This window comes from Mustela lutreola, chromosome 9 (genome assembly GCF_030435805.1).
Source record: "Mustela lutreola isolate mMusLut2 chromosome 9, mMusLut2.pri, whole genome shotgun sequence".
Taxonomy (NCBI): Eukaryota; Metazoa; Chordata; class Mammalia; order Carnivora; family Mustelidae; genus Mustela; species Mustela lutreola.
The window spans coordinates 35936858-35960973 of record NC_081298.1 but is presented as its reverse complement, the minus strand read 5'-3'; the positions used below and the strand labels follow the sequence as shown (position 1 = coordinate 35960973).

At 39.7% G+C, this 24116-nt stretch overlaps 1 protein-coding gene across 1 annotated transcript in view; it reads right to left on the bottom strand.

Moving 5' to 3' along the window:
* Nucleotides 1–24116, bottom strand: part of SLX4IP (SLX4 interacting protein) — a 183207-nt gene that overhangs the window by 10593 nt on the left and 148498 nt on the right. The window contains 2 exon segments of the mRNA XM_059134031.1: nt 12731–12819; nt 16068–16145. Of these exon segments, the coding sequence (XP_058990014.1) occupies nt 12731–12819; nt 16068–16145 (167 nt within the window).

Here is a 24116-nt window from a genome sequence, read left to right as displayed (position 1 = left end):
TCACAGAAAACATTTCTGCTCTCACGGAGTCTCCATCCCATGGGGAAGACAAGAAACAAATAAACATATGATGTGTCAGAAGGTTGTGATGTTATGAGGGGATAGAAATGTCCAAAGTGTCTATTTTAGATCTGTTGGTGGGGAAACGCTGTAGTAGGTATGAAGATGAGCTTTACCGAAAGATCTGAGTGGAGGGTGAGCCATGTGAATGTAGTGCATTTCGGGCAGGGAGAAATGTGAACACCAAGAATCTAAAGATAGCATGTGCCTGGGGGGAGAAGAAATAGGACAGCAAATCAGGGGGAGGGGTTGGAGGGCAGGTAACAGGTATGTGTATGTATTGGTGGAGGCAAATCACATATGGGTTTTATAAGGATGGCATATTTTATTCTAAGGACTATGATGTGCCTTTGGAAGGTTCTAAGGGGAAAAGTGACTTGGGCTTTTAAAAGGGTCACTCTGGGTGCAGTAGGGGGACAAACGGACACAGGGAGACCAGTAATAAGACTACTGCCATAGTCCACTCAGAGACAAGGGGTCTTCTAGGAGCTGGTGATGGTAAGAAATGGTTAGAATGCAAATATAATTTGAAGGGAGGCCCAACAGAATGTGTCAATAGACTGGATATAGTTCGTCATCAGAAAATTCAAGGATGACTCCAAGATCTGTGGTTTTAAAAAGTGGGTGAAGGAAATTAGCCTTTACCAACACAGAAAGTACTGAGGGAGGGACAGGCTTGGGGAAGTGGGACCAAGAAATCAACCTTAGATATGTAAACCTGAAGAGTCCTCCTGGGTATCCAAACAGAGATGCTGAGTAGGAAGTCAAGACACAGGTTTTAGGAAGAGAGCGGTCTGGGCTATCGACAGAAAGCTGGGAAGTCCATGCACATGGTATATAAAGTCATCAATCAGGATGACCCCAGTAAGGGGTGAGTTTGGATGAGGAAGAAAGAAGTCAAGAAGATGAGGAGGATTCAGGAAAGGAGGTCATGAGGGAACAAAGTCTTTCACTGAAAGTGACAACCACGTCAAATACGCTGAGCAATTAGGAGTGAGAACTGACCAATGGAAGGTGACTTGACAAAGGCTCTTTTTTGGTGGAATGTCCAAAGCCTGTTTGGGATGGACGGGTTCAAGAGTGAAGTGGAAACAGAGTAGAAACCAGTGATCTCCAGCAGGAATATAACATGTGCTGTACATGTAACTTTAAATTTTCCATAGACCATAAAAAAAGTACAAGAAAACTGACGAAATCAGATTTCAATAATATATATTATTTAGCCCAATATATAAAATGTTACCATTACAACATATAATATAAAAATGTTGAGATATTTTATATTTTTATACCAAGTCTCCAGAATCTGTTGTGTATCTGACATGAACAAACCATCACTCCTGACTTGCCACATTTCCAATGCTCCATGGCCCAACGTGGTCATGTGGGGCCAGTGTAGGGTCAGTCACTTTTGAAGGTGTTATTCCCACACTCCAGGGACCTCACTTGACATGGACAAACAGAATGGCCTTCAGTGCCATTATTCATCTGACAAACGGGGCTTCTGTTGGGAGAATCTTGCTTCAGCTTTCAAGCCGTAGGCTGTAGGCCCTGGGACATGAGTAGTAACCTAGGTTGGAACTGCCGGGGAAGGTTCTGGGGCCACGAGACCAGACTGCAGGTCACTCGAGGAGCTCCGTGGGTACACCCCACCATCGCAGTGCAGCCCCCAGTGGGGTGCTCCCAGCACCCCTCAGAGCTACATTTAGAAGGGATGACAGGAGCTATCCCACCACACTCTTATTTCCAGAACTGCAGAATATCCTGCCTGATAGGGAGGCAATAACGGGAGAAGGCAGGAAAAAGGGCTTTTCAATGCCATTAAGGTTTTTCTCACAGTAGTACTTATGCAGTAATGTGGTACTTTCAGGCTCTATCTTCTTTAGAGATCTAATTTCTTATGGTCATGTACGTGAGTTTCCTCTGATTGTTTCAGTCAATCCTAAATGAAAATAATTCATAACTCAACCAGAGTATTTTAAACGGAGGTAACTCATAGTAAAATATTAGGACACGTAGCTTTATGTCACATTCAAAATGTTACTATGTCTGAATTCTTTGTGATCACGTATCTCCCGAGTTTGAGCAAATCAGGTTAACACTCCTGGGAGGGGAAGGGGAACACAGTGAAGTAGGAGATGGAAGCCAAGGTCTGGTAGTCATTGGCTGTTTGTGCCGGAGCCCATCTCTCAATTCCCTGATTGGTGGGTTTCTCATCTGTCCTTTAGGACTGTTTGGGAAATTTAAATGCAGCAAGCTGTATGAAGCACACTTTAGAAACTGGAAAGTGCTAAACACATTTTCTTGACATGACTGTAAAAAGAAAACTTGGTGCCTACAGAAACCATACAAGGTCTTTGAAAATGCAAGCCTGCCTTGCATTTGTAAAGAACTTACGCCATTAAAGTCCTTTTCCCCACATCTCATTGGAGCTTACTGAGTTACTTAGCAGGCAGGTATTGTCCCTATTTGAACAATGAGACCCAAGAGATTAAGTTTGTTTTTAGCTAGGGGCAGAACTGAGCAGAGAAGGCCTCTGTTGAGTGCTCTCTGCACTGTGCCCAGTGGGTCAGCTGCCATCATAGTCAGAGATGCAACTTGTAGAAAGAGTTGGAAGTCCTTGGGTCTAGCCCCCACCCAGTCTCTTCCTTGCAGTGAGCTCTAGACAAGCTACTTCTCTTCCCTGAACACCAGTTTCCTCATCTAGAAAAAAGGAATAAGAATATCTCTATGGTGGACACTCATTAATTTCCTGGAAATAATACTCAGATTTTGCCTCTAGTCCCTATCCGATATCCATGCATTTTAGGAGGCCTTGTTTCTACACCAGACTCCAGAAGTAGGCCCATGACCCCATCCAGGCCAATCAGAGTGCTGAATTCATGAGTCTCAAAGAGATGCATGAGCTACAGGTGGCCTGGGAAGAGGCCTGCTCTCTGTTCCCATGGGCTGGAGCTACCAGAGCCAACCACCACATACAGGCTGAAGAATGAAGCCAACACTGTGGAAGGCAGAGCCAGAGGATGTGAGAAATAGTCATGATGATATTCTTTGTGCTTCTGGTCAACAAGCCATACCTGAAGTCTGGACTTTACAGGCACATGAGCCAAAAACCTTCCTTTTTTGCTAAGCCATTTTGAGTTGGCCTTCCTGTCCCTTGAAAACTAAAAGGTTCAAGACTGATACAATCTCTTCTCAGATTTGCTGCATTGAATAAGTTATTGTATGTGACAGCTCCCTGCCAACAATACAAGTTTTTTGCAAACAATAAAAGCGGAGTAAAAGTAATATATTATCAACTTATTTGGGCAGCAAATAATAGTATTAAAGTATAAGCCTAGACCACTTTCAATTCTTTATAACTCTGTGATAAGGCAGAAAGGTTATTCTTGAACTTTAGTATGATGCCCATTGATTTGTAAGAGCATCAGCATTCTGAACTAGGACAGGCTAGGGAAGGTTGAGTCACTTATAGAAAAGCAGGCCCAGCACAGCACAAATTCCGACAACGACCACAATCTTAGACCATGATGCACTGTGACCATACAGAAGCCACATGTCTTAAAATGAGGAAGAGGTCTCCCTTTCCCAAATTTCACTTTTAATGTTTTCTTAAATTATTTGGTAATGAATAAGTCATGGAAATAAAAAGGGTAAAACAGGTGGGGCGGAGTACTAATGAACAATTAAAAGAATGTATAGAAACTACAGATAGACAGATAGATAGATACCTATATCTGTTATCTATTTCTATATATAGACACAAAGGAACTGAAGCAAAAAGAGGTCAGATGAAAGGGCAAAGGGTATCTCATGAATTCCACCATAAACTGAAATCGTCTTCTCCTAAGATGATAAGGATTGAAGACATCTGTACTGAGATACCACAGACAAAGCAGTTAACATAGGGACTAGCACCAAACGAGTCCTCCTGGGACAGCCAAGAGGAGGACATGACCTTCCCCACTTCAGAGATGAGGAAACTGATGCCCTATGAGGCCAAGTCATCTGTCCAAATACCACAGTGAAGGATAAACGTTTTGCTTCACTGTGTTTCTCTGGGCCAAGTCCCTCTTCCAAAGCTTCCTTTTCTCTGCTTTCCTGTGAAAGGATCGATCTCTAAGGGAAAGTGGAGCGCAGCCTTGCTGATGCCACTGCCTGGGTCAGTAGCAAACACTGTAGGTTTTTTCTTGTTTTTGTTTTTTAATAAAAATTTTAAAGTTTTCTTTTATTCTGAACTGATGACCATGAACCTGCCTTGTGTATATCTAGGGAAGTACCAATAAATTGTTGCAAAGAATGTTAACCTGAAAATGGAATCAGTAAAAAAAAATCAAGGAAGTTATTTTGCAGGAAGTACACATTTCACAGGGATTTTCCAGTTTACATTCACCTAACCCTTGAGAACCCAAAAATAAATCCCACGTACCCCTAGGCCCCACTGTCGAGCCTCTGGCACCATACAAGCATGATGAAACTTGGATGCTTTAAAAAATTTATATGTTTGGGACCTGTGCTTCTTAATGATGGGGAGTTTGTTGACCACTCTGAGGACTGAATGAAAGTTATTAAACTTTGGTTAATAAAATATTTTTTAAAGAAGTTAAAAATTTCTTTTTTCTTAAATTTTAGGGAATTTATGAATTACAGGTTAATAGTGCTCAGTTTAGAAGCAGAAGGGAAATATCTGTGAAAAACAGAGAGAAACTTAACGGGAACTTCCTCAGGCGGGATACCCCATTCTAAAATAATTCCTCCCACAGAGAACTGTGGTTGAAAATGCCAACACCTGCTAGGAAGATTGCTAGCCCTTCATTCAGGTTGATGACTTTTTTCCCCCTCACATGTCCCGTGGCTCAATGTGTGGGCCTGGACATGGGAGAAGAGCCAGGTGGGTAAATGTATATCCAGCCACGCAAGAGGTAGCGCCAGCCAGAAGAGGGCCCATGGTACCCCCTGGACACCAGTGAGAATAAGACAGAAGAGCCAGAGAGAAGACATCACAGATGACTGTCTTGTTTCAAAATTCTGAGTGCTCAGAGCTGGCTCTCTGCCCAGGGACACAGAAGGAACAGCTCTTCCCACTTCTCTTGAACACAGACAGTAAGACCCCCTTTCCAAGACTCCCATCTCACGACAGTAACAGCTTCTGTGAACTAGTCTGGGAATCTCACCCCATTTATGACATGGTTTCCTTGGGAAAATGAGTACTGAATTCTAAATCATCTGCTTACTAAATGAACTTTCTAAACATAATCCTCTTGCCTGTCAAACTCTGTGCTATCACTGTGGGTGTTCAAAAGAACTTAAGAGCTTTTACAGATTTGGGCCTGAGAAGTCTGTGGACTCCCAATTCCTATGTAGTTCAGAGAAGACACTGGGCCCTTCCTCCAAAGCTGTATCTCATCGTGAGTCTACTGGCAGCTGTTGGAAATGAAAGGCATTCTAGCTGGTGGTTTCTGGCCCTCCTCCTCTGGATGTTGATTAACGGAGCTCCCCCTGAAGGTCACGAGTTTATGCTCTCATTGTAGCCCTTCTTCACCACTGACTTGCTGGCTAAATGGGAGTTTATCACTTACCTTTTTGGTACCTCTCTTTTTATAGCTGCAAAATGAAGCTGGGCTGACAAGTGGAGACAAAAAAATGAGGGTGTTGAGCTTCTTGGGAAAATAATATGTGCAGATGGACATTGCCATTTCCATCGGGCAGGGTAAGATATACAGCAATCTGCTAATCTGGTGTTAATGATGTTTAAATTAACTCCTCTTCAGGGAAGAATGGAAACAGTAATGATAATTAATATTGGAAAACTGCTTTTTAAGTCTAGAAGACATTTTTATATTCACTATCTCACTTGATCCTTAGTAAAACTTGGGAAGGTCTGTATAACAGGCATCGCTTTTACCTCTGCTTAACAAGACAGGGGACCAACACTCCGAAAAGTCAGATGACTTGTCCAAGGTCATCCAGGGAGTGAGAGAAGCAGTGGTCAAAGCCAGATCTTTTAATTTCAAGTTTGATCTCTTTTCTACTTTTTCTATTCCCTGCCCTGTTTTTCCCAATTCAATCTTTCATCTAACTGGTCATCCAAGAAAGATTCTAGGTCTGCACTAGGAAGAATAAGCACAAAGGATGAGAGGACCCAGAGACATCCTATTCTCGCTTACTCTATCTAGTCTAACTTAGATATGTCCTATTTCAGCTTACCCTGCCTATCCTAGTCTCATTCAGCAAAGGGCAGGCTCCTTTTTTGTGTTTTGTTTTGTTTTTCTTAAAGATTTTATTCATTTATTTAAGAGAGAAAGAAAGAGAAGAGAGAGCACATGTGGGAGGGAAGGGAGAGGGAGAAGCAGGCTCCCTGCTGAGCAAGCTGGATATGGGACTCAATCCCAGGACTCCGGGATCATGACCTGAACTGAAGGCAGGTGTTCAACTGCCTGAGCCACCCAAGTGCCCAAAAGGGCAGGTTCCTTACGGGTGCTAGAATCAGGGGAGCACGAACCATCTCTTTCACAAACACTGCTGGCTAATCATTGGAGAGAATTTTATTATTAGGAAAGGAGAATGAAATTTCAGGTTACTGTAACATATAATCAAAGGATAATCTTTTTCTTAATTAATTTATTTACTTTAGAAAGAGAGAGCACACGTATGTGCCAGTAGCAGGAGGAGCTCAGAGGGAGGGAGAGAGAGGGGGAAAAAAATCTCAGCAGACTCTGTGCGGAGTGCTGAGCACAACTTGGGTCTATTCCATGACCCCGAGATCACAACCCGAGCTGAAATCACAAGTTGGACACTCAACCAACTGACCCACCCAGGCACTGCAAGGATAGTTAATCTTTAAAAAAATGATGTGTATTAAGGAGGGCACATGTTGGGATGAGCACTGGGTGTTAAACACCAACTGGTGAATTCTCTGAACACAACAAGAACTCATGATGTACTATATGTTGGCTAACTGGACATAATAAAAAATAAAAAGAAATACAATAAAAAATTAAAAAAAAATTTTTTTTCTCACCTGAGGAAAAATGTATCTTCTTTGTCACAGTTTAGAAAAACTATTCTAGACAGACCAACCTGACCTAGAATATCTTATCCCCACCACCAGCCATTAGGACATTGCACCTGCCAGTACATATTATAAGGGCAGGTGTGTGATGGCTACTATAGTTTCTGACTAAACCCAAATAGCTCATCTGTAGGCTCTGCTGAGGGCGTGGCCCTAATCTGTTCCTCAGCGATCTGGTGACCATGTTCTGACCCTGAGCACTGGCCACAGGTGACTGGAAGAGGAGAGGGCAGTCAGCCTAGGGATGCAGAAGGCAAGATGGTGGGCATTGGAGATGTTCTGCTGCTACACGGTCAAGAAGAGAGCCTGGTCCCCAGAGAAGCCCCTGCTTGTGTACACACCAAGTGAAGCCTCATTAGTACAGGCAGACTGAGCACGTTTATCCCTTAAACCCAGTAACTACAATTATCAAAACATTGATCAACATACAGAATAAAAACTACCTCATATTACAAACTAAAACAAATTCCACAAAAACACAAGAAAATATAAAGAAATATTTGTATAACTCTGAAAACCAAAACACCAAGATAATCAAAGGCAGAAATCATTACGGAAACCATAAAATTGAGGACATACATATCTATCACACAGTCATGTCATATAATTGAAAGGTAAATGATAAATTCACTAAAAGTTAACTTTCCTTACTATGCAAGAAGTTTTTAAACAGGAGTTTGTGAAATACAAAAATACCAACAGAAAAATGGACACAAACACACAATTCACAAATGAATGGGTCCTGGCTAAAATAAGTACACAGTGACCTCAGCTATCAAGTATCAAGTATGGAGGGGGACAGACTAGGTCATTAACAGAGGCTGTCTTTAGGTTGGGAGTTGTGGATAATTTTTACTTTCTTTGTTTATATTTGGATTCTAGAGTTTCTGTACAATGAACATGGACAATTTTGGTAAGCAGTTATTAAGTAAAAATCTAAGTTCAGAACACTGTGGGAAATGTGAAATATGGGAAAAACCTCTTCCCCTTCAAGGAACTTTTCCTAGCGCTACAGGAATCTTGGCTTAATGGCTTCCAAGTAATCTACCATTAGCATTGTTTAGAAAATACAATAAGATGAGAAGAATGGAGTCTTAAAAAGCTTATGACACATCATGAAAAACCTGGGAAAAAAAATCTACTACTTACTTAATTTTTTGATACAAAAGAAGTTCTTTTCTTGAATGATTTGATTTATAGTTAGGCAGAAGTTCCCTCATAAAACTAGTCCTGTCAATAAGGGTGCAAAGTTAATGCACAAACTGTTAAGAAGCTTATTTCTTCTAAAAATGGATGGTCTGAAATGTTTGTTTCTTTATATATTCTTTTTATCTTTCCTAAAATAAAATGTAGCTCTACCCCCACTTTTTTTTTCTTGTAACACAACTTTTAAATTTACAAGTGAGTTTCTCTTTTGTATGAAATTATTTAACGGTTGTTATTTTGCTACATTTTCATCTGCTTCCCTAGACAGAAATTCAGTGTGAGAAAGGATTTCTGAGATCATTTGATACCCTTCCCCTTGACTGAGATGAGGACTAAGGCCCACAGAGGTTCAATTATGAAAGCCAAGCTAAAAATAACCCCGGCTAGCATAGTTTATTGCTTCTTCAGACTCGTTCTCTTGTCAATTTTATACTCATAAACTAGCAGAATTCTTTGCCATTACACAGTAGTTAGACTCACGTGTTCAGTTTAGTGCTTAAACAGCGTCTCCCATCGGGACATGCCAGTGATGGTCCTCCAAGCTGATGCTACAGCAAAAGGCTAGCACAGAGGACCTGGTGACTGGGGTACATCTGATGGCTACTATCACAACTTGGCCACAATCTCAATGGAGCATGAGGTAGAGAACTCAAACATCTTCATTATATACCCACTTTGAGGCAGCCCTGGGGTATTACATGCCATTTTTAATTTCCAAAGGAATCATAGACTTTTACAGTTTCGGTTTAAAAGTTAGAAAGTAATTTAGAATTTGGGGCTTTCTTCTGAATAGCAGAGGATCCAAGTGCACCATTAAGATGCAGAATGGATACATCTTTAAGAAAAAGGGAAGCTCTATTTGAATTACATTTTTTTTTTTTTTAGGTCACCAGGGTAACGTTCAGTGCCCCTGATTTGGCAGACTACAAGCTCCTTGAAGGCAGACTACAAGCTCCACTTTCTTTCTTTCTTTTTTTTTTTTATTCTGTTTCCCCAGTGCCTACTCAAGCTCCTGGCACAGAGCCAGCACCCAGCAAATTACGTTCAAGTGTGATGGTTAGAACAGATGGGAAAGATCTCCGAAGGGTAGGAGTGCCTGTAACCAATGCTCTATGAGATAATAGCTTTGTGCTGACCCTGAAATGTCCCAGATATATACAGAGTTCCATTTCCACAATAAAGTTATTACTTTGTAATTACTTTGGTGATTTTTGGCTATTCACTTTAATTAAAAAATAATACAAATAATAAATAATTTTTAATTTCCCAAAGCCCCAGAGCTTTACCTTTGAGGGAAAAAAAACAGCCTCGATATAGGGAACTGGGTTTGTAAATACATGACAATATCGTTGAAATGGACTATAACAGTGCCATCAAAATTTACTTTATGCTCTTTGTACTTCTCAGGAGAAACAAAGGTAAGGGAGAACAAACGGCACAAAACAAAACAAAAGGTAAAAACCCTCAGAAAGACTTCCTAGCTCCATTCCTAGCAATAGGTCAAACACTGAGGCTACAAGGGCCTTGAGATTTCTTATGAGAAACTGTAGTAAGAAAAATACAGTGACTCATCTCATAATAATGCCCTTTCTTCCCAAAGCACACATCCCAATTCCCACATCCCCAGCACATGGGCACTCGGTGCAGAGCTGTCGCAACAAGGAGCATCTCCGGGCACTAACGCCCCTTGCAGGGCTGGGGGGAGGGGGGGCCGCAATGCTGACGCTGGGGTAACAGACCTCCCTGGTGTTGGGGGAGGACACGAGGGGGTGGCATGGCTGCACCTGCTCTGCCCTTCAAGGGAGGGAGATTACTCCCTTTGTAGCATTCGATCTGGAACAGCAGTCCTTTTGTGTAGCCACCTTCAGGAACCAGGGCACTATGTGCAGCCGGCTTCCTTCAATACAGGCTGGAAGACGCCCCTTGGCAGAGCAGTGCTGAACAGGCACTCCCAGCTTTCCTAACCAACTGTCATTTAGACACTGAGGAACCAAAAAGAAAAAAGAAAAAAGAAGTAGGAAGAAGAAAAGGAATCTGCTACTTGAGGCACAAGACGGGTGCCCAGGCTGTTTGTTGCCTGGGTACTGGCTTACTCCCCCATCACTTTAGGGGCCATGGCAGACTGAGTACAGTAAACACTTAGAGGAAACTCACTGATGTTTAGTGACAAAAACACATCTCCAATACGGCTATTTAGGAAGCCGATTTCCCAGTCCTTGCCCAGTCAGACATTCCCGGAGAATAACCACCAATGGAAATGAGATGGATCCTGCCCTTTGGCAAATACCAGTGTGAAGGGATAAAGATGTCAAGGCTTTCCAGAAGTTCAAGGAATATGCACACGAGAGCCAGGTATCACTGGCTTTGGGCATTTGAAGTACATAATGAGGAGTATGCCTGTCTTCTCTGACACAGAAGGCAATTCTGGGAAGGAAGGATGGTTTACTGAGCCTCACATGGCTGAGACAAGTAGGCTCTGCAGAGGTCCAACATCAGTGAGGTGAGAGCTCCAAGGCATCTGTGGTAGAAGGACCATGTTTTTGGCCTGATGGGCATTTTGCAGGAAGGCCCTGGGTAGGCCTGGATAGTTCACCATTTCTAGGGACAACAAGCTTAAGGAAGTGGTGGACTGGGGGCCTGAAAGGAGAAAGGGGTGCACAGAGCCTGTGTCCAGGGAGGGACCTGGTTAGCGGTGCTACGTGTTAGCTGACTCCCATGTGTGTGGCTGGGAAGCGTGTGTTCCTGAAGGCACAGTCAGAGGTGGGGGAGTGGAGCGGCAGCAGAGCCAGAGACGGAGCACATCCGTAGAGAGTCACTGAAAACAATGAAGGACCCTGGTGATAGGAACTCTGATAGCGTTAATCACTACAAGTCACAACGTACTGAGGATAGGAAAACTGAACGGGCTTATGTAAAAGGCTGAGACTAGTCAACTCTTCAGAATGAAAACTTAACATTTACGAAGTCCTCTAGATTACAGGATTTCTATGACAGCAGTTATAGAAAACTCAGACCCATATAAAGACCAGTGCCCCAAAGGAGGATAGTATTTCATTTGTATTGAAATGTTTTAACTCAGCCTTAATCATTTAAGATATAAAGTATTAATATTACATATCATAAAAGATCTAATTTCTTCTGTATTCCATCTGAAGCAGGGACACTTCCTGGTAGAGTTAACTGTTTTCTTAAACCACAGATCAATCTCTTCACTGCTCTGAGAATCAGTTAAGTTGTATTATAGTTGTTTACTAACAACGTTACTACTTTAGTATTTATTAATTTACTAAGACAACTCTAACATCCTGGGAACATTTCAAAGAATACACTTTGAATACTTTTCGCTAAATTTGCTTCATTTATGCCATTTAATTGATACATGAAGAAATAAGGATCCCACTGGCTTTTCCAAAGGGATCATCTGCTCCAAACAAAAGCTTGTCTGCTCTCTACTTTTCCCAAGTCCCTATTCACCCTTCTAGCATTTATTTAAGATGAGCTAAGAAGCTGATTTTAGACCAGGTGGCCCAAATTTCACATTTCATATAGATTAAAAAATAATAAACATAAGGGGTCATCTAATATCCCCATAAATTATTTTAGAAGCATAACAATCATGTCATACTTCATGTCCAGGTTTCGTATCTGCTAGGTTAAAGTTCAAGTAATATATCCAAAAATATGAAAAAAAATTATACAGTGGTAAGTTTAGATTGTGGACTGTGGCTGCAGCACAACACACACACACACACCCAAGTAGACTCTCTTAAGTGTGTATGTTAAGCTGAAAAGACAAAGCTCAAAGCTACCATAGTGTGGATAAGTTTTCTCTATTTATCTGCACTGAGAACTCCAACAAAACACAAATGAAACAAGGACCTGATGAGGCTTGAGACTAAGCCTGAGAAAAGAGACAGAAAACAAGCCCTATCAGCAAAGAAACAACACACTGGGGAAAAGTACTGATTCTCATGAAAATGTCAGTGATTCACCATGGAATAAAATTCAAAAGCCACTGACCCCAATGAAAGCTTCTAGCAGAAATATATATGGATTTTGCTTCATTTCACTGAAAGATTTTACTTTATCTCATTTGAATATTATCATAAGCATCATCACAGTTTTTGTGAGATGTTGCTTTCTCATGTAACATTGATGTAGAAAAGATATGGTTGATCAAACTAAATTTTCAACGGGTCTTCAGAACAAGAAAATAAAAGCAAACAAACCAAAACACATCAGTTAATATTACCATGCAATAGGTAGGATATTTTTCATCCCCTAAAACATGCACTGAATGCTGGATAACCAAATGAAAACTGAAGACAGTACTTTTTCAATTTTTAAGTTGTCATTTAAGTGGACTTATTTACAGAATGTTTTTGTACATACCAATTCTTCATTCTGACTTGCCAAAAGATCATGACTGAACGAAAGCTGACTTACACAGACCACAAATCTGTCAGGAAATACACGGAGTTCTGCACAAAATGAAGAAAATAAAATTACTAAAGGCATCAAAAATCTATGACCAGAGAAATACTTGGTCCCAGAATTTTCTGTTCTAGTCATAAGCATGTATGTATAAGACACATGTCTCTTCTCCTCACCTTTCAGTGTTTGCCCTCAGCAGGGCGGGGCAAGCACAGAGCTCTGGGGAGCACCCAGGAGGTTGCAAATTGGTCCACCTGAGCCCCTGGACCATTATGTTATATCCCTTCAAACCCCCAGGCAGGGCCCTTGCAGCCCTCCCCCTGTGTCAGTTTGCTGTTCTCTGACCAGAACTCACATTTGGGAAATAGGATCAACGTTCTCTAATGATTGTGCGGATTTATACAAGAGGAGGAAGAGAAAGATAGAAGATTAAAATCTGAAAACTCATTGACATTCTAACTAATTACTTTAATTGTCTTCTCTTTGGTCATCTGGTCTTAGATCCGTCCCCTAAACTGAAGGGCAGATTCCCAATCTGAATCAGGCTATGGAAATAGCAGTGTCCTTAACAGGAATAATAAGGAAATAGTAAAACATGCGATAGCACAGTTGATACAATTACACTACAGTCACACTAATCATTACAACTTCTTAAAGCAAAACAATTGACTTTCGGGAGGAAAAGGCTGAAGGAATCACAGAACTGGATGCCCCAACATTCAGTGAAAGAAAGAATATGAAGTGGTAAATGCCATCTGTATCTTTTCTCCTCTCTCATTTGTCTATCCATCCACATTCACGTATGCAGCCTCCAACTATCTCTGGAGTGATGTTTAGCTGATGCTAATAATGTGTATTCTGGGTGGGTGGTGAGGATCTTCTCCCTTCTTTATACTTGGTTGTACTGCTCTAATATTTTTATAATACACATGTATCATACTGATTAACACAAAGCCATTTTTTCTAAAAGAGAAAACCTCCCTTTAAGATGACCAATATTTTTACAGAGGGATGGTATGAATCGGTAAGTGAAGCCTTTTACACACATTGCTCATTTCCAACAATGGCTGACAACGTGAGGGACTGACTGAGGCAATAACGCCTCTTAGCCTGATATACTCAGGAGCCAAGTGTGAAGGTGTTGATTACACAGATGCACAACTTAAACAGAATTAACACCATACCACCTGGCTAGGTTAAATTACACCAAAGGCCTAATGAGTTGATGTTCTAGTAAGAGCCATCTCCTTACCCCGCCCCTAGATCACTGCTGTGTCCTTGGTGATCACTCTTCCCTATTCTATTTCATCCTACTCAGTGCAAGCAGGTTACCAGCTCTAAAAAACAAACAAACAACAACAACAACAAAAAACAAAAAACAAAACCAAAAAAACCCCAGCTCCATTTATCCTCCTCAAAACCCCATTCTCAGTATCTACCACATGACCTACACACTTCCCTGAGTGGAACCTAACCTGTCACTCTGGTCTTACCCCCACTAGTCCTCCTCATGTAGAAATCCCCCTTCCAGAAAGCGTGCTGTGAAACTCTGACCTCTTACAGATGTTTTATCTGGTTAGGAGACTAGGGAAGGACTTTGAAAAGCCAAAAATAAATAAAATAGAAGTCATTAATATCTATTCATTCATTCTTTTTTTTTTTTTAAGATTAGTTATTTAGTTATTTACTTGACAGAGGGAGAGGAGGAAAGAGAGAGTACAAGTAGGGGGAGCAACAGAGGGAGAAGGAGAAGCAGGATCCCCACTGAGCTGGGAGCCTGATGCAGGGCTGATTCTAGGATCCAGAGATCATGACCTGAGCTGAAGCAGATGCTTAACTGACCGAGCCACCCAGGCATCCTTATTTACTAATTGTTAAAATTTCTTTAAAAAAAAAAAAAAAGATTTTATTTATTTGAGAGAGAGAGAGAGAGAGAGCATGCATGCATGCAAGAGCAGGGGAAGGGGCAGAGGGAAAGGGAGAAGGAGCAGCAGACTCCCTGCTGAGCACAGGGCTCAATCCCAGGATCTCGAGATCATGACCTGAGCCAAAGTCAGGTGCTTAACCAACTGGGCCGCTCAGGCACCTTAATTCTTAAAATTTCTTAATGAGATAAGTGGTAAGTAGCCTGCTTCTCACTCTCAGGAAGGAGGAACTGAGTCACAGAATTCATTATCTGCCTCTTGCCGAAAACCATAAAATTGAACTACAACTCAGTAGATCAGAATTCAAATTCAAAATGATCAATTCTATCCAATAATTTCCCTGATTTGTCTTTCCACTTCTTCCTCTGAAAAATAAGAATGCTAGAATGATGAATTTTGAACATTTGGGGGCCAGGTATTGTATAAATAGAAAGCAACGTCTGCACACCTTTTCTTTGCTTAGGTCATAACTGGAATTTTTATTGTTTTAATATTTAATATTTAAATAAAGTGAAGATTTAGGCAATAACAATCTTTACCATACAGAGTAGCTAGTCTTCATTTTAATAGACAGGCTTATTTTACTAAGAGAACTGAACACAGTTGAAAGTCCCATTAAGATATATATATATATATATATATATATATATATATATATATATATATATATATATATTTTAAAAGAGTAATATATTTGATTGACACTTTAAGTTTAAAAAGTGCAGATCATTGTTAAGATTCCAAGAGCAAATCTCCACACAGTTTATTTTCAAAGTCCCTGTTTCATATCTTATATATTAAAATCATCCAAGGAAGTTCAGTTAGATTTTCTTTCCAATGCTCAGATCAGCTTGGAGAATTGTCATTAGCATCTGACTTTATTGTTGTTGGCTGGACGTGTTTGACATCAGTTCCCCAGTGGACTTCTTGACTTGGGGAAATGAGGAGGGAAGCTGGCCTTGTCACACACCTAAGAAAGGCTCTGACAGCTCTGGACTGGGAAAGCATTTTCTCGTGTACACACTTGCTCTGTATCCCAGGGAATTGGTGTGCACAGACAAAGATGAAGTGATTCATAGTTTAACTGCCTCTCAAATCATTCTAGAAGCTCAATGAAAGTGCTGAGATGCAGCAGGAGAATGAAGCATAATGTGGTTCAGCTCATAGTTCTCAGAGAGGCAGTAAATCAGTGAAAATTGAAAAACAAAACAAAACAAAAATCACAAATATTTAGAAATAGTCTTAATTAGTACTTCAATTTCACAAAGGTAATTAAGCAAGTTGAAATCTTCATTCCTTAATTTTCATTCCTTCTCTAGTGCAAGTTAATAGTGCAAAATGCCTGACAACTAAAGAAATCAGTTTCTTACCAGTACTCTGTGAACCCTTGAAACAGTAAAGGTGTAACCCTCTCTTGAGGAAATAGGCTGTGATTTGAAAGCCATAACCTGCAAAGTGAAAGAGGAAATCATTAGACTATCAACTTGCTCGCCACTAAATCCTATTAGCTCCCCAATGCCTATGATATAGTATGTGTTTAATAACTATTTACCAAATGAAAGAATAAAAGGAATCAATAGTGGGACTAACTTGAAAGGAAAGGTTAAATATTACAATCTGAGCTCCTCTAGCCTGGCCAGAGCACCTGGCTGGAATGGTCTCCAGTCCCTGAAGTACCTCAGATGCTTTATCTGTACAATAAATTCAACCAAGTATTCTCTCCCCCTTAAGGTTATCATCCCAAACTGGAGGAGAGATTAAGAGTTTTCCTGATAAGCAAAAGGTATAGGATTCATCACCACTATAATGGCCCTATGAGAAATGCTAAAGGCCCTTCTTTAAGGCAAAGAGAAATTGCACTATTCATTATAACCAAATATATATATTTGGTTAAAAATATTAGAAAATATATATTTGGTTATAATTAATATATTATATATTCATAATTAACATCTATTATATATGTTCTCTCTCTCACACACACACACACACACACACATATATATATATGAATAAAGTTTAAAAATCTCACTGGAAAAGGAAAATGTATAACAAAGGTAGTGAAGAATTGCCTGTAAAACAAGCGTGAAAGCTGAAAGAAAAACATAGTAAAATTCCCTCAAACTACAATAATTAGTTAAGGGCAGTATAAAGTAAAAAGATGCAAAATGTGTCATCAAAAACTATAAAACATGGCGAAGGGTAATAAGGTAAGGCTTTGAAATGTATTTAAAATTAAGTTTCTATGAGCCTAAAACAAGCTGCTATTTATATATGATATTTTATGTGAACCTCATGGTTACCACAAGGGAAGAAGTATATAGTAAATACACAAAAGAAAATGAGAAAGGAAGCTAAACATAACACTCAAGAAAGTTACCAAACCACAAAGGAAGAGAGAAAGAGAAAAAAGGAACAGAAAGGAACTACAAAAATAAGAAAATAATGAAGGAAATGGCAGTAAGTATATACTTATGTATATTTTAAATGTAAATGGTTTAAAATCATCAGTAAAAAGACACAGAGTGCAAAGCAGATTAAAAAACAAAACAAAACAAAAACAAAAACAAACCAAGACCCATCTATATGCTGCCTACAAGATATTCACTTCAGAAGTAAGAACACAAAGACTGAAAGGACAGAAAAAGACAGTCCATGAAAATGGAAATGAAAAGAATGCTGAAATTATGCTCATTTTCAAACAAAATAAACTTCAGAACAAAGATTGAATTAAAAAACCAAAGAGGGCATTACAGGGGCGCCTGGGTGGCTCAGCAGGTTAAACCTCTGCCTTAGACTCAGGTCATGATTGCAGGGTCCTGATACTGAGCCCCACATCAGGCTCTCTGCTCAGCAGGGAGCCTGCTTCCCTCCCCCCACTCCCACCCTCCTGCTCTGCCTACTTGTGATCTCTCTCTATCAAATAAATAAATAAAATCTTAAAAAGAAGGCATTACATAAAGAGGTCAATCTAACAAGAAAATATAACATTTATAAATATATATGCACCAGACAGGGGAGAACTAAAATATATAAAGAAAATATTAACAGACTTAAAGAGAGAAATTGAAATCAATATAGTAACACTAGGAGAGTATAATATCCCACTGTTGTCAATGGATAAATTATCTAGACAACAACAACAACAGCAATAACTCAATATAGAAACATCAGTTTCAAACACATTAGACCAGATAGACTTAACAAATATATAGAAAACATTCTATCCAAAAGCAGAATACATTTTCTCAAGTGTACAGGAAATGTATCCAGTTTGGATCACAGATTGGCCATAAAACAAGTTCAATAATTTCAACAATAGTTAAATTGTATCAAGCATCTTTTCCAAGCAAACTGGTATGAAGCTAGGAATTAATTAGAAGAAGAAAATGGAGAAAACAAACAAACAAACATGAAAACTTGGAAATTAAACAACATGCTACTGAACAACCAATGGGTCATTAAAAGAAACAAAGGAGAAGTAAAAGAAAAAAATCCATAGACAAGTGAAAATAAAAATAGGAAATACCAAATATATGGGATGCAGTAAAAGCAGTTCTATGAGGGAAGTTTATAGCAATAAGGGCTACCTCAAGAAATACGAAAAATCTCAAATAAACAATCTAATTTTACACCTAAAGGAATCACGAAAGAAGAACAAACAAGGACCAAAATTAACAGAAGAAAGGACATAGTGACCAGAGGAGAAACAGAGACTAAAAAGGCAATAGGAAAAAAAGGATAAATAAATAAATAGCTGGCTCTTTGAAAAGATAAACAAAATTAACAAACACTTAGCTACACTAACCAAGAAAAAGAGAGAGAGAGAGAATTCAAATAAAATCAGAAAGAGAAGTTACAACCAACACCAATAACACAGAAAAAGGAGAAGTTACAACCAAGGATTGTAAGAGACTACTATGAAAAAATGATACACAAAAAAAACTGGACAACCTGGAAGAAATTAATAAATTCCTAGAAACCTAGAATCTTCCAAGACTGAATAAGACTGAAATATAAGTTTTAAAGTCTTTGACATCAGTTTTGGTAACATCTTTGTGGATCTGACATTAAAGACAAGGGAAACAAAAGTGAAAGTCAACAAATTGGAGATCAAACTTAAAAGCTTCTACCCAGTGCAGGAACCACCAAAAAACAAACAAAACAAAACAAAAAACTAAAAAAAATAGGCAACCCACTGAGTAGGAGCAATTTTTTCTTGCAAACTACGTATCCAATAAGGGGTTAATATCCAAAATACATATAAAATTCATATAACTCAATGACAGCAACAAAGCAAACAAACAACCTGATTAAGAAATGAGCAGAAGAGAGGTGCCTGGTTGGCTCACTCAGTTTAGTGTCCAACTCTTGATTTCAGCTCAGGTAATGATCTCAGAATTGTGAGATCGAGTCCCATGTCAGGCTCTGCACTGGGCATGAAACCTGCTTAAGATTCTCTCTTTCCTTCTCCCTCTGCTCCTTCCCACATAGCTCCCCCTCTCTAAAAAAAAAAGGGGGGGATGGAGTTGTAGTTTATTCATTTTTAGGGGCAATATAATACTTCACTAACCATGCTCCCTTCTCTTTAAATGTAAATTTCAGATGTACATCTTTATAATTCAACATTTATACACATCACATGTGTATAATGTTATCATCATCATCCAGATAACACCCAGATAATTCTCTTCACCCTTTCACCATCCACAAACCACGCCCCCATCCCCTGTAACCACTAGTCTGTTGTTTTTATTTTATTTGTTCATTTGTTTGGTTTTTTTGGATTCCACATATGACTGAAATCATATGGCATTTGTCTTTCTTTGTCTTATTTCATTTAGTCTAATACCTTCAAGGTCCATCTGTGTTGTCACAAATGGCAAGATTTCATTCTTTTTGTTGTTGTTGTTTTAGTAGTAGTCCATTGTATAAATAAATATGCTGCTCCTTTTTAATTCATCTATTGATGGACAACTAGGTTGTTTCAATATCTTGCTATTGTTAAGTAATGCTGCTGAAAACACGGGTGTGCATATATCTTTTCGAATTAGTGTTTTCATATCTTTGGATAAATACCACAGAGTAGAATATTGGGGTCATACAATAGTTCTATTCTTAATTTTTTGAGGCCACTATATTTCCTTTTCTTCAGGTTTTTTTTTTTTTTTTAAGATTTTATTATTTATTTGTCAGACAGAGAGAGAAAGAGAGACCACCAGCAGGGGGAGTGGCAGGCTGAGAGAGATGCAGGCTCCCCACAGAGCAAGGAGCCCAATGTGGGACTCAATCCCAGGACCCCGGGATCATGACCTGAGCCAAAGTCATATGCTTAGCCAACTGAGCCACCCATGCATCCGACTGTGTCTTCCATAGTGGGTATACTGATTTACCTTCTCGCTAACAGTATACAAAAGTTCCTTTTTCTCTACGTCCTCACCATCACTTGTAATTACTTATCTTTTTTTTAAAATAACCATTATAAATGATGTTAGGTTATTGTCATCTTGATGTTAGGTCATTTGCCTGTTAAATAATGGTGTTAAGCATCTTTTCATGTGTCTGTTGGCCATCTGTACATCTTCTTTGAAATAATGTTTATTCAAGTTTTCTGCTCAAAATTCCAGTGGCATACTTCATAAACTAGAACAAATATGTCTAAAATTTGTATGGAACCACAAAATATTCTGAAAAGATTCAAGCAGTCTTGAGAAAGAAGAACAAGGCTTGAGGTATCACACTTTCTGATTTCAAACTATACTGCAAAGCTATAATAAATCGAACATTGTGGTATTAGTACAAAGACAGAATCACTGATTAATAAAACAGAATAGAGAGTTCAGAAATAAACCATGGGTGGTTTGTGGGTGGTGAAAGGGTGAAGAGAATTATCTGGGTGTTATCTGGATGATGATGAATGGTAACTAGACCTGTGGTGATCACTTTGTGATGTATAGAGATGTCAAATTATAAAGATGTACATCTGGAATTTACAGTTAAAGAGAGGGGGCATGGTCGGTAAAGTATTATATTACCTCTAAAAATGAATAAACTACAACTCCAGGCCCTATCAGAAAAAAGTCTCACAAACAAAATTTTAAGTAAAGAAGCCTGGTGTAAAGGAGTACATTCCATCTGAAAAATGGAGACATTACCATTCATCTCATAAGGTAGCAACCGAATTTCATAAAAAGTACCAGCATGGTTCCTTCTTCTCTTCCTCTCTCTCTCCTTTCCTCCCTCCCTCCATCTCTCCTTTCTTCCTTCCCTTCCAGCCCACCTCCAGGTATAAACTACTCTGTTGATGACCTTTCTGGAAACACAAGAGGAGTAAGCATCCAGGGGTAAGCATCTCCAGGTTCCAAGACAGCCTCAGAGATAGTATTATAACCATGAAATTGGAAGGGCCAGAAGTTCTAACAGGACCACCAGATTCTGCAAAGTCCATGATTATAACTGTTCTGAAATAATTTTTATATTAAAAAAAAACACAAAGAAGTTTTCACTTTTACATTCAGTATCCTTCAGACTCTCCTGTAGAAAGATCCAGAACATCAGTGACTGCAGTTTGACATCTGTCTACACAAGCTACAGCTTTGACAGCACAATTGCTTTAGTCACGAGGATTGCAAAATAAGAGTGACATCTATGACAGCATAATCTCTAGATCTACAGAGATGAAATGCATTTTTTCTAACACATCTGACATGGATCGCGTTTTGATCATGTGCCTATTCTCTACATAAAATGTCAAACAAGACATGCACACCACTGGCATTATTCTGAGTGCTTTAAAATGAATCCTTTATTCCTTAGTCACTGAGAGTCGAAGAGACTTCTGTATTTATTTGTCCTACTTCTTTGTGGGGTGGGGATGGAGATTGTAAGAAAGGAGTCCTTAACAATTCACAAATTTGGAAATTCCGGAATTCACAAATACAGAAAAATTTTAGTGATTTTCAAAGTAATGATTATAAAGTCAGTCTTCCAAAGGCATGAATAACAATAGAATGGCAGTATCTAAGTCATTCTGCCTTTGTTGATAAATCATGCTTAATACTTACAGATCTAGGTAACTAAGATCGAGATTTTCAAAAATCTCCTTGTACAAAATCTCTAGCAATAGAATGTTATTATTAGGAAGGGGCTAAAACTGAAGTTGACTATGAAAGCTACAGCTCTGAATTCAGAAAGCACGTGTCTGGACACACCTTGAGTGATAACTAAATCTTACCAGGAGGCTAAACAACAGTATCAATATGACACCTTCCTTTATAGAAAAAGAAAGCAGTCTAAAGAAAATTGTATGTAAGTGATTACTGAAACTACTGGGAGAACACTGAACTCTTTTTCCCCCCATCCTTTCCACCCCCAGGATAGGATTATGCTAGAGAGAATCATCCCTAAACTGGCCACTCACCATAATTCCAGTGGAAAAACCACCCCCACCCCCTACCTCTGCCATGGCATCTACAAGAGAAATGGCAAGTTCAACATGCAGAAAACATTTGCACCTGCTTATTCCAAATTCCACCGGCCATAGGAAACTTTATTGGTTGAAGAGAGATTAAACACAAAAGATACTGTGTCAGTCCTCATGGCAAACTAATTTTGATATATAAACAGAGAAAATCACTGCCACTAAAATATACTGACTTGAAATGCTAGAGAGATGTATTTCATTTATCCACAGATAACAGACGGTGATAAAGACTACAAGCTTATCTTTGCTCTTTAATGTAATTAACTTTCCTCAAAGAGTTCAGCAGGCCACTGAGATTTTGTACTTATCCAGAGCTAAAGCAAAGTTCCACTATTCTCTAAAACTAAATAGCAACTTGGCAAAGAATCCAGGAGGCCCTTTTCCTTTCCCTTCTCTGGGCCTAAGCTCCAAGCCTGCAAACACTGGTGTTCTAAATGCACAGAACTGGAGTCAGGAGGAGATTGGGGTTAGGGGACAAAATAGAAACCATATAGTGAGCATCTCTTCACTTGAAAACCACCTGACAATGGCATTCCAAGTCTCCGAGGCCACTGTAAATCACATTTAAGTACGTCTGCTCTCTTGCCAGTTATTGTGGTGCCCCTAAATCTAAGAAGACTGTCGTTAGACACAGGAAGAGACTGGGGTTAGGAGGACAGTTTTGTTGTGGGATCAGTTTTCTACCAGGAGTCTTCAGGTATGTGTATTTCTAGAAGTAATTTATATTTCCACACTGCTTAATGTCCCTCGACGTCCAGTACCAGCAAGAGTCCATTTCCATCGCAGGCTTCCAAGCAGCCTCCAAGGGTCTCCAGTCCAGGTCTTTGACATCCTGTTGTTTGTAAAGAGCTGCTGCTCTACTACCTTTGCACAAACCTCCCAACCTCCAGGAGGCCCCAAATGCTGATTTGTTACCACATTAACATTCTTCTGGCTCACCTGGTCATTCACAGAAGAGCATTAAGTCTCTAGGGGAAAAAAAAGGGGGTGGGGGGGAGGGACTCAGCAGTATTTATGAGAGAAAGAAAGAGGGGCGTATGTTTTAAGGACGAACCTGAGTTCTGCTATTTTATTCCACATTTTGTCTAAACAAACTGCTCCAAAATGGCTTTATTAGAAGTTCAGAGATTGCATGAAGAGAAAGGGAAAAACAACAACAAAAAGTCAAATACGGGTTGAACAAATTCCATTCTGGCTTAGCAGGGCAGTAGATGAGTTTTAAGTAGTACCGTGCTCCAGTGAGTAATACTTTTTAAGGGAGTGGTCGTGCATTGGGGTTGTTATATTTCATAGTCCCAGGGCACCAAGAACAAATATCCAACATGGAGTTTTTACTGTAAAACTATCCAGCTTGCCTTGTTTTCCAGGGAACTCATAGCCAAGGCAATGTGAACCTCCCCCAGGCTGCCAAGAGAAGTCTGTGGGACAGTGCATCCGAGCAGCAGAGCACTCTCCCACAGCTCTTCTGAGAGCACGTGGAGCCTGGGAAAATGTCTCTGAGTGGCCTGCAGAGTCATGAGGACTGCATGACGGGTGAGCCCGTCATAGCTGGTTCAACCCAGCGCTGCATGGCTCTCCTCCAGCCAAGCCGCCTTCTCCCAAACCACAAGGCAGCCTCAGGGTAGGAAGACCCACTTTGTCCCACAGTGTCTCTCTCCCGAAGATGACCTCATTATTATTATTATCATTCACAATTATGAAAATTGTCAAACATCCAGAAAAGTAGAAAAAACAGTGCCATGAACACCCCAAACCCTGCCATCTGGACTCAATAATGGTTAATATTTTGTCATATTTCATATACCTATTTGGTAAACCATTTCCATTTTTCTTAAGATCTTATTTATTCTTTTGATAGAGAGGAAGCTCAAGCCACAGGGAAGAGCAGAGGGAGAGGGCTGAGATTCCAGAGATCTCAGGACCCCGGGATCACGAC